The sequence below is a fragment of the Salvelinus namaycush genome, chromosome 26 (assembly GCF_016432855.1).
Source record: "Salvelinus namaycush isolate Seneca chromosome 26, SaNama_1.0, whole genome shotgun sequence".
Lineage (NCBI taxonomy): Eukaryota > Metazoa > Chordata > Actinopteri > Salmoniformes > Salmonidae > Salvelinus > Salvelinus namaycush.
In genome coordinates, this window is record NC_052332.1 from 8,003,637 (window position 1) to 8,017,603 (window position 13,967).

A 13,967-nucleotide genomic window follows, 5' to 3' on the forward strand; every position below is an offset into this window, starting at 1 on the left:
CTGACTGGTTTTCTGATACAAACCCCTATCTTCTTTTAAAGGTATCTGAGACCAACAGATGCATATCTGTATTCCTAGTCATGTGAAATTCGTAGATTAGGGCCTAAGGTATTTAACTCGGGAAAATCTTTGAAATTGTTGCATGTTGCGTTTATATTATTGTTCCGTCTAAATTTAAATACATTTGCCAAAATGATCTATATAATTACTCATGCCTATACAGAAATAAATAATATAATTCAAAATACTACAGCAGAGAGCATAATTTGGCCACAGTGAATCATTAGCTTTTAAAAACAAATTGCTGTGGATTGTGTATTTGCGAAGCGTGCACGGCCAATAGCCTCCACTCTTCTTGGAAGGCTTTCCACTAGATGTTCGAACATTGCTGCAGGGACTTGCTTCCATTCAACACAAGAACATTAGTGAGGTCGGCACTGATGTTGGACGTTTAAGGATGGCTTGCAGTCAGCGTTCCAAATCATCCCAAAGGTGTTCGATGGGGTTGAGGTCAGGTCTCTGTGCAGGCCAGTCAAGTTCTTCCAAACCGATCTCAACAAACCATTTCTGCATAGACCTCGCTTTGTTTATGGGGGCATTGCCATGTTGAAACAGGAAAGGGTCTTCTCCAAACTGTTGCCACAACGTTTGAAGCACAGAATCGTCTACAATGTAATTGTATGCTGTAGCATTAAGATTACCCTTCAGTAGGGCCCCTTCAGTAGGGCTTGGCAGTGTCGTGTTTTGGAGGACACATGGCTCACGGCATTCGCCTCTCCCGAGTCCGTATGGGAGTTGCAGAAATGGGACAAGACTGTAACCATCAATTTGAAGTCACGAAAAAGGGGTAAAAAGTGCAAAGGAAAAGAAAGAATATTAACATTCACCGGACCTAAGGGGCCAATCCCTAACCATGAAAAACAGCCCCAGACCATTATTCATCTTCCACCAATCTTTACAGTTGACACTATGCACTCGGGCAGGTAGTGTTCTCCTGGCATCCGACAAACCCAAATTAGTCATTTGGACTGCCAGATGGTGAAGCGTTATTAAATCACTCCAGAGAACACGTTTCCAGAGTCCAAAGGCGACAAGCTTTACACCACTCCAGCCGACGGCTGGCATTGCGCACGGTGATCTTAGGCTTGTGTGCGGCTGCTCGGCCATGGAAACCCATTTCATGACGCTCCCGACGAACAGTACTTGTGGTGACGTTGCTTCCAGAGGCAGTTTGGAACTTGGTAGTGAGTGTTGCAACTGAGGAAAGACAATGTTTACGTGCTACGTGCTTCAGCACTCGGCGGTCCTGTTCTGTGAGTTTGTGTGGCCTTCCAATTCGCGGCTGAGCCGTTGTTGCTCCTAGACGTTCCACTTACAGTTGACCTGGGCAGCTTTAGCAGGGCACAAATGTGACAAACTGACTTGTTGGAAAGGTGGCATCCTACGACGATGCCACATTGAAAGTCACTGAGCTCTTCAGTAAGGCCATTCTACTGCTTCTCTATGGAGATTGCATGGCTGTGTGCTTGATTGTATATACCTGTCAGCAACGGGGGTGGCTGAAATAGCCGAAATCCAGTCATTTGAAGGTGGGTCCACATACATTTATATATACAGTACATCCGGAAAGTATTCAGACCCCTTGACTTTTTGCACATTTTGTTACGTTACAGCCTCATTCTAAAATGGTTTAAATGTTTTTTCCCCCTCATCAATCTGCACACAATACCCCATAATGACAAAGCAAAAACAGGTTTTTAGACATTCTTGCACATAAAAAAACTTGAATATTACATTTACATAAGTATTCAGACCCTTTACTCATTACTTTGTTGAAGCACCTTTGGCAGCGACGACAGCCTTGAGTCTTCTTGGGTATGACGCTACAAGCTTGGCACACCTGTATTTGGGGAGTTTCTCCCATTCTTCTCTACAGATCCTCTCAAGCTCTGTCAGGTTGGATGGGGAGCGTCGATGCATAGCTATTTTCAGGTCTCTTCAGAGATGTTCAATTGGGTTCAAGTTTGGGCTCTGGCTGGGCCACTCAAGGACATTCAGAGACTTGTCCCGAATCTACTCCTGCATTGTCTTGGCTGTGTGCTTAGGATTGTTTTCCTGTTGAAAGGTGAACCTTTGCCCCAGTCTGAGGTCCTGAGCGCTCTGGAGCAGGTTTTCATCAAGGATCCCTTGATCCTGACTACCTCATGGCTTGGTTTTTGCTCTGACATGCACTGTCAACTGTGAGACTTGATGTAGACAGGTGTGTGCCTTTCCAAATCATGGACTCCAATCAAGTTGCAGAAATATCTCAAGGATGATCAAAGGAAACAGGATGCACCTGAGCTCAATTTTGAGTCTCATAGCAAATGGTCTAAATGCTTATGTAAATAAGGTATTTCTGTTTTTTATTTTTAAAACATTTGCCAAAATGTATAAAAACCTGTTTTTGCTTTGTCATTATGGGGTATTGTGTGTAGACTGATGAGGAAAACAATTAATTTAATCCATTTTAGAATAAGGCTGTAACGTAACAAAATGTGGAAAAATGGAAGAAGTCTGAATACTTTTACGAATGCAGTGTATAGTGTAGCTGATTTTTGAGTTGCGGTCCCTGAAAAGCAGTTAAATAGACCTAGGCATATCGCAATAATTCAAAATACCATCATAGTAAAAACATAGTTTAGAAAGCAAGTGGCTATTGCTGAAAAAAGAAGAGAAAGAAAATGTCTCTAGCAGACCTGGGATAACTAGTTTTACATTTGTGGAAAGTAAAAAAAAACATTGGGTGACACAAAATGTTACGTTGGAGGTGTCTACAACTATTGAATACAGACCTGAGAAAGCAACTACTTAAAAAAACTTGTTGAATACATCATGGTTAACATTGTCAAATGCAGCACTTAAATCCAAGAGTAGAAGGACAAAGAGCTGTTTGGCATCTGTGTTGGCTCTAAGATAATTTACCACTTAACTAACTCTTAACTCTGCACGGCAACCAGATTGTAATTTTTCAAAAATTCAGTTGGCACTTAAAAATAATTTAGCGGTTTGAAAACCAATGTCTCCAGAATTTTGCTCAAGAATGGAAGGTTGGAGATTGGCAAAAAAGTATGAGCTGAAGAATCTAGATGACTTTTTTTCAGAAGGGGTTTCACCATAGCAGTTTTTAGTGCAGTGGGGAAAGTTCCTGTGAACAGGGAGTGATTAACAATAGCTTGCACTTCTTCAGATATGCAATTAAAAACTGTTTGAAGAAGGTGGTGGGGATAGGATCGAGAAGGCCGGTAGAAGGCTTAAGTTGAGCTATCACTTTCCTGAGCATGTCTGTTTCAACCAGGGAAAAGAAATCCATAGTAATTTAACTAACTTTTCAGGTTTTTGGTTCATCAAATATTTGGTAGCCATCAAATAAATATTTTGGTTTGTTTTAAATAACGTGCACATATTCAAATACCTTCAAATTTTATATATTTTTTCTGAGAGGTATTCAAAATACTTTCAAATATTATGTAATTGAGATGTAATTGAATATCAAAGGAAATAGTTGCCAATAGTTGCCTTTAGTTGATTCTCTATATTTGATTACCTCGAATATTTGAAAAGTTGGTATTTTCAAAGAAACTACAAAATACTATTATTTTCTGCCCAGGTCTGGTCTCTAGTTATCAAAATGTTCAAATAAAATAAAATAAATTATAATTTCATTGGTCACATATACACAGTTAGCAGATGCGAGTGTTGAGTGTTGATGCGAGTGTTGAGAAATGTTCAACTCCCAATTGAGTGAACAGAATCTTATTGGCACCAGCGGAGAGCATCGGCCATATCCCCGATAAGTGCATGCATATTTATCGTCTTTATCATTGGATCAGTACCACTGGAAAGTTTTTTGGGGGACAATCATTTCCCCCTCCAATTTGTGTCTCCCCTTTTCGTAGGCCTAGATTAGATGGTTGCATCCAAGCCAAGGTTGTTTATATTGATCTGTTTGTCAGTGTCAGCAGAGGAGGCTACTGATTTGTATCGTATTAAAAAGATGTTGCTTATGTCTCCAGTCATATAAAGTGTAGTAGAATTGTATGAAATGTATTTCTAAAAGGCAAACATTTTCCTGTGCAAAGAAAGGACAAGAAAAGTCTCTGATTAGGCCTCCTCTCTTTCACTACGTACTCAGGCAACAGTCTGTTTCGCAAACAATGATTGAGTTATATTATCAGCCTAAATTATGACTATGCAATCATCTCATCACATTAGGAATAGTAGCCTATTTTACATTAGTCTGCAAATGTGATGAGTGGTGCAATTTTATTGTGAAAAAATTGCTTCCCCAAACGTGAAACTCACGTGCCGCCTATGGATGTCGAAACTTCAAGTTGGCCTTGTGACTTGATATTATGCACCTATTTCACGTTGCACTGTATGTGCCCCTCCACAAGTAAATCAGTCAATCTATGATGAGGTTGAGCAGTAGTTGACATTATACACTGCTCAAAAAAATTAAGGGAACACTAAAATAACACATCCTAGATCTGAATGAATGAAATATTCTTATTAAATACTTTTTTCTTTACATAGTTGAATGTGCTGACAACAAAATCACACAAAAATGATCAATGGAAATCAAATTTATTAACCCATGGAGGTCTGGATTTGGAGTCACACTCAACATTAAAGTGGAAAACCACACTACAGGCTGATCCAACTTTGATGTAATGTCCTTAAAACAAGTCAAAATGAGGCTCAGTAGTGTGTGTGGCCTCCACGTGCCTGTATGACCTCCCTACAACGCCTGGGCATGCTCCTGATGAGGTGGCGGATGGTCTCCTGAGGGATCTCCTCCCAGACCTGGACTAAAGCATCCGCCAACTCCTGGACAGTCTGTGGTGCAACGTGGCGTTGGTGGATGGAGCGAGACATGATGTCCCAGATGTGCTCAATTGGATTCAGGTCTGTGGAACGGGCGGGCCAGTCCATAGCATCAATGCCTTCCTCTTGCAGGAACTGCTGACACACTCCAGCCACATGAGGTCTAGCATTGTCTTGCATTAGGAGGAACCCAGGGCCAACCGCACCAGCATATGGTCTTACAAGGGGTCTGAGGATCTCATCTCGGTACCTAATGGCAGTCAGGCTACCTCTGGCGAGCACATGGAGGGCTGTGCGGCCCCCCAAAGAAATGCCACCCCACACCATGACTGACCCACCGCCAAACCGGTCATGCTGGAGGATGTTGCAGGCAGCAGAACGTTCTCCACGGCGTCTCCAGACTCTGTCACGTCTGTCACATGTGCTCATGTGCTCAGTATGAACCTGCTTTCATCTGTGAAGAGCACAGGGCGCCAGTGGCGAATTTGCCAATCTTGGTGTTCTCTGGCAAATGCCAAACGTCCTGCACGGTGTTGGGCTGTAAGCACAACCCCCACCTGTGGACGTCGGGCCCTCATACCACCCTCATGGAGTCTGTTTCTGACCGTTTGAGCAGACACATGCACATTTGTGGCCTGCTGGAGGTCATTTTGCAGGGCTCTGGCAGTGCTCCTCCTGCTCAAAGGCGGAGGTAGCGGTCCTGCTGCTGGGTTGTTGCCCTCCTACGGCCTCCTCCACGTCTCCTGATGTACTGGCCTGTCTCCTGGTAGCGCCTCCATGCTCTGGACACTACGCTGACAGACACAGCAAACCTTCTTGCCACAGCTCGCATTGATGTGCCATCCTGGATGAGCTGCACTACCTGAGCCACTTGTGTGGGTTGTAGACTCCGTCTCATGCTACCACTAGAGTGAGAGCACCGCCAGCATTCAAAAGTGACCAAAACATCAGCCAGGAAGCATAGGAACTGAGAAGTGGTCTGTGGTCACCACCTGCAGAATCACTCCTTTATTGGGGGTGTCTTGCTAATTGCCTATAATTTCCACCTTTTTTCTATTCCATTTGCACAACAGCATGTGAAATTTATTGTCAATCAGTGTTGCTTCCTAAGTGGACAGTTTGATTTCACAGAAGTGTGATTGACTTGGAGTTACATTGTGTTGTTTAAGTGTTCCCTTTATTTTTTTGAGCAGTGTATATGCTGTTCCACATACCTTTAAACCGAACATTGCATTATTGTTTATTTTTGCTGTTCTCCAAATAGCATTTGAAATAGTTTTAAATAGTGTAGAAATGCAAAATTCCCCACTTTGCCATACCCTATGGGTTTAACTAAACTGCCACTGGCTAACTAGCTAAGTACATTAGTGAATAATGGGGAAATGCTAGCTAGCTAGCTAGCTAGCTTTACCACCGCCCTGCATTAGTACAGATGACTAACTAAAATAGTTATTGCTTTGAGTCTAAAATGGGGAATTGAATTTGAATGGTGTGAATATGAATTAAAAAAGATCCTGCATCCTTATTTCTCCTGGTTAGCCTATTTTCTGCAAAGGTTGTTACCTTTTAACTACAAAGTAATTAAAATGTCACTTCACTTTACATTAAGTCGCTTGCTCCTGTAAGTGCATTGTAAATTCATGTATATCCCTTGTAGCAACATTGTAATGACAGAGTTGGTTTTTCAATATTGTTACATTGTAAGTAAAATGTAACTAAAAGGGTTAAACCTAATGTTCCCCTGTCTCCTGATTTCTCCTGGTTAGACTGTTGTCTGCCAAGGTTGTTACCTTGTAACTAGAAAGGATGTTAAATTGTAACTACATAGTAATTATAAAGGTTATACCCTACTGGGTTTCAAGATACATTAAGTTGCTTGCTCCTGGGTAGGTACATAATAATTACAAGTATACCCTATGTAACCACATTGTTCTAACATAGACATAACATAGAAATAAACTAAATACGAATTACTGAAAGTATGTGCCTTGTTACAATTGATGTTAGCAGGTCCTAGCCTATTTATCAACCCTGGTATTACATGTGGATTCAATGGTAGTTGTAGTTGTTGACATGGTAATTACACAGGTGACTTACACATGTGTAATCACAAAACATTAGTTACATAGTGGAACAATAGAATGTGTAATAACATCAGTAGTTACACATGTGGAATAACCTTCAGCAAGTGAATGTGTATATTGTTTATTAACTGACTCCACAACAACCCTAGTACCATGCTGTTACATAGCAAAGCCTATGTAAGTACTGTGTTGTTAACACAGTTATTACGGTTTTAGTTGCATAGTAATAGAGGCAGCTTAATGTAAAGTGTTGCCAATTTTTACACTAGAATTAAGCATTTCTGACTCATATCGATGACACATAGGCCGGTCTCAACCACAGCAGTAGTTCTTGCGGGGTACAGTTGCTCTTTAAAGATCAATAACAGGTTACCGTGAACTGATTGAATGAGAATTAACGAATGACAATGAATGAACCATTGATTGAGTGAATTCATGTATATGAAACAGTCTAAAATAGATGGTTTACCTATGGTGTTACAGTCGCAGGGGCGGCAGAGGTCCTGTGGTGACCGTCGGTAGTGGTTCTCTTTGCAGCGTTCACAGTGCGGTCCGTCAGTGTGCTCCCTACAGTCCACACAGCGCCCCCCACTCCCTGTGCTACGGTACTGCTCCGCATCGAACACACATGCATCCGCTCGCCCACTGCAGTTACACTCTGAGGAGAGAAAAAGGAGGGAGGTAGAGAGAGGGTCGGGGGGATTAAAAAGAGTGGGGGAATAGGGAGAAGGAAAGGGGAGAGGGAAGAGAGTGGGGGAGAAGGAAAGGGGAGAGGGAGGAAATGAGGCAAGGTAAAGAGCGAGAGGGAGAGAGAGAGAGACAGAGAGTGAGATGTGGGGGCAGAAGGAAAGGGGAGAGGGAAAGAGTGATGGAGAGGGAGGAAATGAGGCAAGGTAAAGAGCGAGAGGGAGAGAGAGAGAGAGACAGAGAGTGAGATGTGGGGGCAGAAGGAAAGGGGAGAGGGAAAGAGTGAGGGAAAGGGAGGAAATGAGGCAAGGTAAAGAGCGAGAGGGAGAGAGAGAGACAGAAAGTGAGATGTGGGGGCAGAAGAGAGTGATAGGGTAATAGCAACGAGCAAGAGAGAGATGGGGAGGAGAAAAGTGGTAGAATGAGGTGGGGGAGGAAAAGCGAGAGAGAAAGGGTGGGGGTTATGTTTATGAGAGATCGTGTGTGGGATTGTATCATAATTTACAGGCTGGTTACTAATCTCAATTCACACGGTCAAAATGAGCAGCCAATCTTATAGTCAGGGGGCACCGTGATAACTTTAATACATGTTTGTACAAGAAACAATTACTCAGGCGATAACCTCCTATCACAGGGCTCTGTTAGAGTACACTGGATGCATTTCCTCTCCATCGCAGTATTCTGCTGTCTGCCTATCTGACTACCCGAGGGGGGATTGTAGGAAATTACCCATTCTATTACGCATCAAACTCTCTGTTGAGTTTGCAATAACCATATGATTATTCCTCCCTGATGCCGGAAGACAGGAGAGGCTCCATTCTATTTGTATTTTGCTCCGCAGTGTAGGAAAAGACTGTATTTGCAGTTAGAGTACATTTGATTGTTAGAGAGTAGGCATATTCACTAGAATATCAAGATCATCAAGGACATCCACACCTTAGCATGTGTCATTCTCAAGTTAAAGGATTTGGGCCTAAGTGCATACAGGAGGGCGTACAGCAAGATATGAAAGTCTGATTTGTAAATCCCTCTGGATAAGAGAGTGTGCTAATGACTAAAATGTGAACATATAAGATATAACACAACCTACAGTCAACAATTTATGCATTTTTATTTGACATTTTGCAGGATGAAATCTCTTGAGATGCACCATCTCGTTTTCAAGATCACTTTGTTTACGTGTGTAGATTTTTGTTTACTCTTTATGTAGCAGACGTGATACTATGAGATTTAAAAAGCCTTAAAGATGAACATGAGTGATAACGCGTACGACTGCAAACAGATTGCGTCTTCCTGAGTCATTACACATGTATTCAATGCAGGTAGCTCAGGTGCACTGATTAAAACTGCTTCCTAACTAGCATCTGGTTCGTGTGCTAAACATGCCACTTAGGTCTGCTAAGTAACTTCTGAAGAATCAGAAGGATGTTGTAACAAACGTGTGTGTGTGTGTGTGTGTGTGTGTGTGTGTGTGTGCGTGTGTGCATGGATGCGTGCTTGCATGTGTGTTTGAACTTTGCTCAACTCTCTCTCTCTCTCTCTCTCTTGGCTGAGAAAAAATGGCATTTTCAATTACAGTGTTTGTGTTCCGACAAGCCGGACCATGTGGTGCTAGTTGCAGACACATGCCTCGGACGGCAGAGAGGCGCGAGAGAGCTTGGCCCGGCAAGCTGCGTCATAACGAGTTTCTATCTCACTGGATACAGAGGGTGGAATTATGATTTTTTATTCCTCTTATACTTTCACATACAGTGCTTTTTTTTGTAGGGAGTTGTATTTATTGAATAATATATTCACTTCTCCTACAGTACATTCAGCAGTCTATTTAGAAACACAGTCTGTTATGTACAGGGACTGTTGGGTCGCATCCCAAATGGCACTCTATCAAAAGTAGTGCACTATATAGGAATTAGGGTAGCATATGGAACACAGCCTGAGTGTAATTAAAACAATCTTGTTGCTTAATGGAATCTAGCATAAAAACAATTCACGAGGCGCCTTTCCTTTACGGGTTTATCCATCCAACCAATTAGAATTCCTCCACAGCAGCACACCGCTCAGTGCACAACGCGATAAGCCTGAACCTCGATGATACTCACACGTAAGCAAACACGCACGCACGCACCCACAAACACACACACAAACAAGCACAAACGCATTCACGCTTAGATATGCATGCACGAATGGACAGTACACATGGAATTCATCTTAATTATGCTACAACAACTTTTTACAGATGTTACATTAACATCTGATAAGTTCAATATTATTTCAGTAGGAATGCTTTGTAAACACAATGATATATGCATTTAGTAGCTGCTTTTATTGAAAGCGACTTACAGTCATGCGTGCATACATTTATACTTACAGGTGGTCCCAGGAATCGAACCCACTATACTAGTATTGTGTGAGCCATGACCAAGAGCCCTCCCCAACAATGCAGAGTTTAAATAATACAAAATAAATTGTGACACAAGAAGCTATATCCAGGGAGTACCAGTGCAGATCAATGTGCAGGGGTACCAGGTTTTTGAGGTAGACACTGTATGTACATAAAGGCAGAATGTAGCTGTGGAATTGGACTTTGTGGCTATGGAAGCTAGTGGAAACCAGACGGGAGGTGAGAGAGATGAAGAAGTGAATGAGTTTTTGGAGACAAAGTTAATTAATAACTTTTTTGGTGAAAATCAGCTTTGAAATCAGCATATTTTGCGTTATGGTTTGCATCTTATCACAAACAGAGCTAATATTAATAATATGCATGTAAATCTCTCATGGCTCAAAGTGGAGGAGAGTTTGACTTCTTCACTACTTGTTTTTGTAAGATGTGTTGACATGCTGAATGCACTGATGTGTCTGTTTGAACTACTAGCACACAGCTCAGACACCCATGCATACCCCACAAGACATGCCACCAAAGGTCTCTTCACAGTCACCAAGTCAAAAACAGACTATGGGAGTCGCACAGTACTACATAGAGCCATGGCTACATGGAACTCTATTCCACAAAAGCAATTAAAGTACCTTTTCCATGTTTCCTCATTAGATTAGCTCTTTAGAAAGAGGAGAGTCGATGTGATGTTTTCTTTTTTATCTGTTTAGTTTTTTAAAGCTAAAATTGTGTATTGGGTAAAGTGTTAGGAAAGGTAATGTCATGTAATATTTAAAATTGTATATTTAATTGCCTCAATGTTACTGAACCCCAGGAAGAGTAGCTGCTGCCTTGGCCGAAACAAAACAGTCATGGGGACCTGCAGGTTTTGTCTTGTTCCCGGGTTGTTCTAGGGACGTCCCTAGAACGTTGTGTCATGGTCCCCTGGAGGTTTTTGTCTAGTTGCAGTAAAAAAACTGTAAATCTACAACTCTAGCTACCTTAAATTCCTGCTGCACCACCAGTTATGGGGACATAATGGAGATTGGCAAGAATACATTTCTGCACATTGCTAAAAGTTGCAGTAAAAATAAGTCAATATATACAACATTTTCAAGGTGTTATTTCTATAAAATGGCAGTATGCTGCTGTATTCTGATTCCAATTAGTGTAAAAAAAAATAGATAATTTGTTCTGTGACAACTCTTGGGCTTTAAATGGGATTTTGAACTCATAGCCTCTTGGTCGCTATCAATCAGAAATGTAATGCTGCAGTGTAGCTACACCAACAGCTTAATGAGTGTTAATAATGAAATATGGCTACAGAATTACTGGCAAGAACTTAACATCCACTTAAAACTAGCAGTGCTCAAGGACACTTGACGTTAACTCTTTGAGGATTTGAACTTGCAACCTCTTGGTTGGGAGTGCCTCACTGTTTCTGCAATGCCACCAGGTTCATGCTTGTATGTATATATATGTCAAAACAAATGGGTATGGTTAGGGAACCGTGTTGTTACCTTAGACACAAATAGGTCAAAGGTACACCTCACAGGTACACACATGTGCTCACATGGTACCTTTTCGGTATAACGGGACATTTGTCTGCCTCATATTTTCTATAGAATGTAAGGATCATCACTGCACTTTGATAGGTTGGGGAAATGTACTCGTGGGGCTCATTAGCATATTTCGGGCCTTGGTCAAATACAAAGCTGAGATCCAAAGTGTAGGAATACAGGTAAAATCAGCTACTGACACAGATATGGTGGTGTAGCAGGAAGCACGTAATGCTGCAAATCAAGGGGTCGTGAGTTCTAATCCCATGTATGGACATTTTGAATAATTACTGTATAAATAAACATACACAATGTAGTCATGTGTGTAAAATACGTACATTTGAAACACTGGATGTTCACATCACTGTGTGTGTATCATTGACAATGCATTTTTGCAAATCTAATGCGAACGTTTGTGAATGGTTACGCGGATCACGTGCAACTTCATGTGAAATATCATCACATGTGAAGTGTTCCAAAAACACATGGCTCCACATGATTTCACATGTGAAAATCCACATCATCTAAACATGTGGAAATGTCACATGTGAAATCATGTGATTTTCCACATGTGAACTCATGTGGTTTTTCCATGAGGGTGTATGGATATTGTTTTGCAAACGTTAATAAACAGTTTCAACGTTTTGACATGCTGTGTTGCATTATTCAAGTGTGTTAACGTCGGTGCAACATGAGTTGGGAGCTAACGATGCAACCCAGACAGCTCTCGCAATGAAGGAGTCAGTTGAGCAGGCACGTTGCTCTTCACTCTGTAAAAAGGGGCTGCGCAGATGGACATACTTGACCCTCTCAATCACGTGAAACACATTTGACTGAAGTATTGAATGTACCAAAACGTCTAGTACAGAACCATTAAAGAAAATATATAATAATAATGAAATACTGAAGTTCCGGTATACAGTGCAATATTAGTACTCACTAACTATAACCCCCCCTCCCCAAGGGTGACTTAACACATCTCCAGTACTCACTCATACACTGGTTGGCAGAGTCTCCGGTGGCCCTGGCCCATGGCCTGTCCTGGTAGAACGGGCGGCACTTCTGGCAGTCCACCCCGGCAGTGTGATGCTGGCAGTCACACACCAGAGCCCCCTGCTCGTCCAACACACACTCACTGCCATGGCCATTACACTTACACCTGGCGGGATAAAGATGGAGAGGTGCGTGGGCACGCAGGCACATTAATATACGCACACTTGTATGGACGCACGCGCATGCACTGAGGACACAGGCACGCACTTTTGCACGCTCGCCCGCCCGCACACACACACACACACACACACTGAGGGAAATTAATAGAGAATAGGACAGAGTAGTGGAGAATAGGTGTAAAATGAGAAGTTTTTTGCACTGTGAGGACTTGTCACTTCCCATTACCTTCACTCAGTGGCAGATACATCGCCTGGGATAAGGTGGAGATTTTATCCCCTTCAGTGACTACTGCTCTGCGCTGTTCAACTCCCCTGTGTGATCAACTCTCGTCTGCACAAGCTGCCCCTAAGCATAAACAACTACATATCAGTCACTGTGTGTGTGTGTGTGTGTGTGTGTGTGTGTGTGTGTGTGTGTGTGTGTGTGTGTGTGTGTGTGTGTGTGTGTGTGTGTGTGTGTGTGTGTGTGTGTTCTTATGCTATACCTTCCTTTCCAACCAGTCGAGAAAATACAATTTCCTGTGACTAGAAGACACAATTTATCCAAGGTAATTTAATGATCAGGAATGTATTGCTAATAGCTGTTATCTCAGGCCCTATCTTTATAGTGTCTGATTCTCCTTATCGTCATTGGTTCTGTTGAGTGCTTACCTGCGTCCCGAATGGTAACCCTATAATATAGTGCAATACTTTTGACTAGAGCCCTATGGGTCCTGGTAAAAAGTAATGCATGAAATAGGGAGTAGGATTCCATTTGGAACTCATCCTCTGTCATTGGTTCTGTAGAGGGTCTTTCTGTGAGGGGGGGGGGGGGGGGGGGGGGGCTCAACATCTCGCCTGTCCCTGTCAGATTTAACCAGCTGTCCCAGATCAAGACTCTTTATGCTAACGGCTTTGAATCAGTTATTTCTGTTTCTGTTGTTGTTGTTGTGACAAGGAAGTTGTGAGCCAGGAAGTGAAACGTGCCCCCAACCACCAAATCAGATGTCTCTACTAGCAGACGCTGAGGAACACTTGACAACCACAATAATGAATATGGCACAGATATAGATGAAATATCAGCTCAGTACTCCATCAGTTCTGGATCATTTCTTTTTACTACTTTTAGTTATTATATTCCACTAGTTGACCATTAAAGCCAACACATTGACGTACCCTGGCACTGCTATGGCCAATCCAATGAGCTAGGCTAAGTATGCTACACTAACCAAACAAGTGGTCAGGTTGC

The 13,967-nt window shown here is 42.2% G+C and overlaps 1 protein-coding gene across 1 annotated transcript in view; it reads right to left on the minus strand.

Annotated features, from left to right (window-relative positions):
• Positions 1-13,967, minus strand: part of lamc3 (laminin, gamma 3) — a 235,332-nt gene that overhangs the window by 124,369 nt on the left and 96,996 nt on the right. The window contains exons 4-5 of the mRNA XM_038965701.1: positions 12,560-12,726; positions 7,420-7,608 (exon numbers count right to left, since the gene is read on the minus strand). Of these exons, the coding sequence (XP_038821629.1) occupies positions 7,420-7,608; positions 12,560-12,726 (356 nt within the window). The remainder of the gene's footprint in view (positions 1-7,419; positions 7,609-12,559; positions 12,727-13,967) is intronic.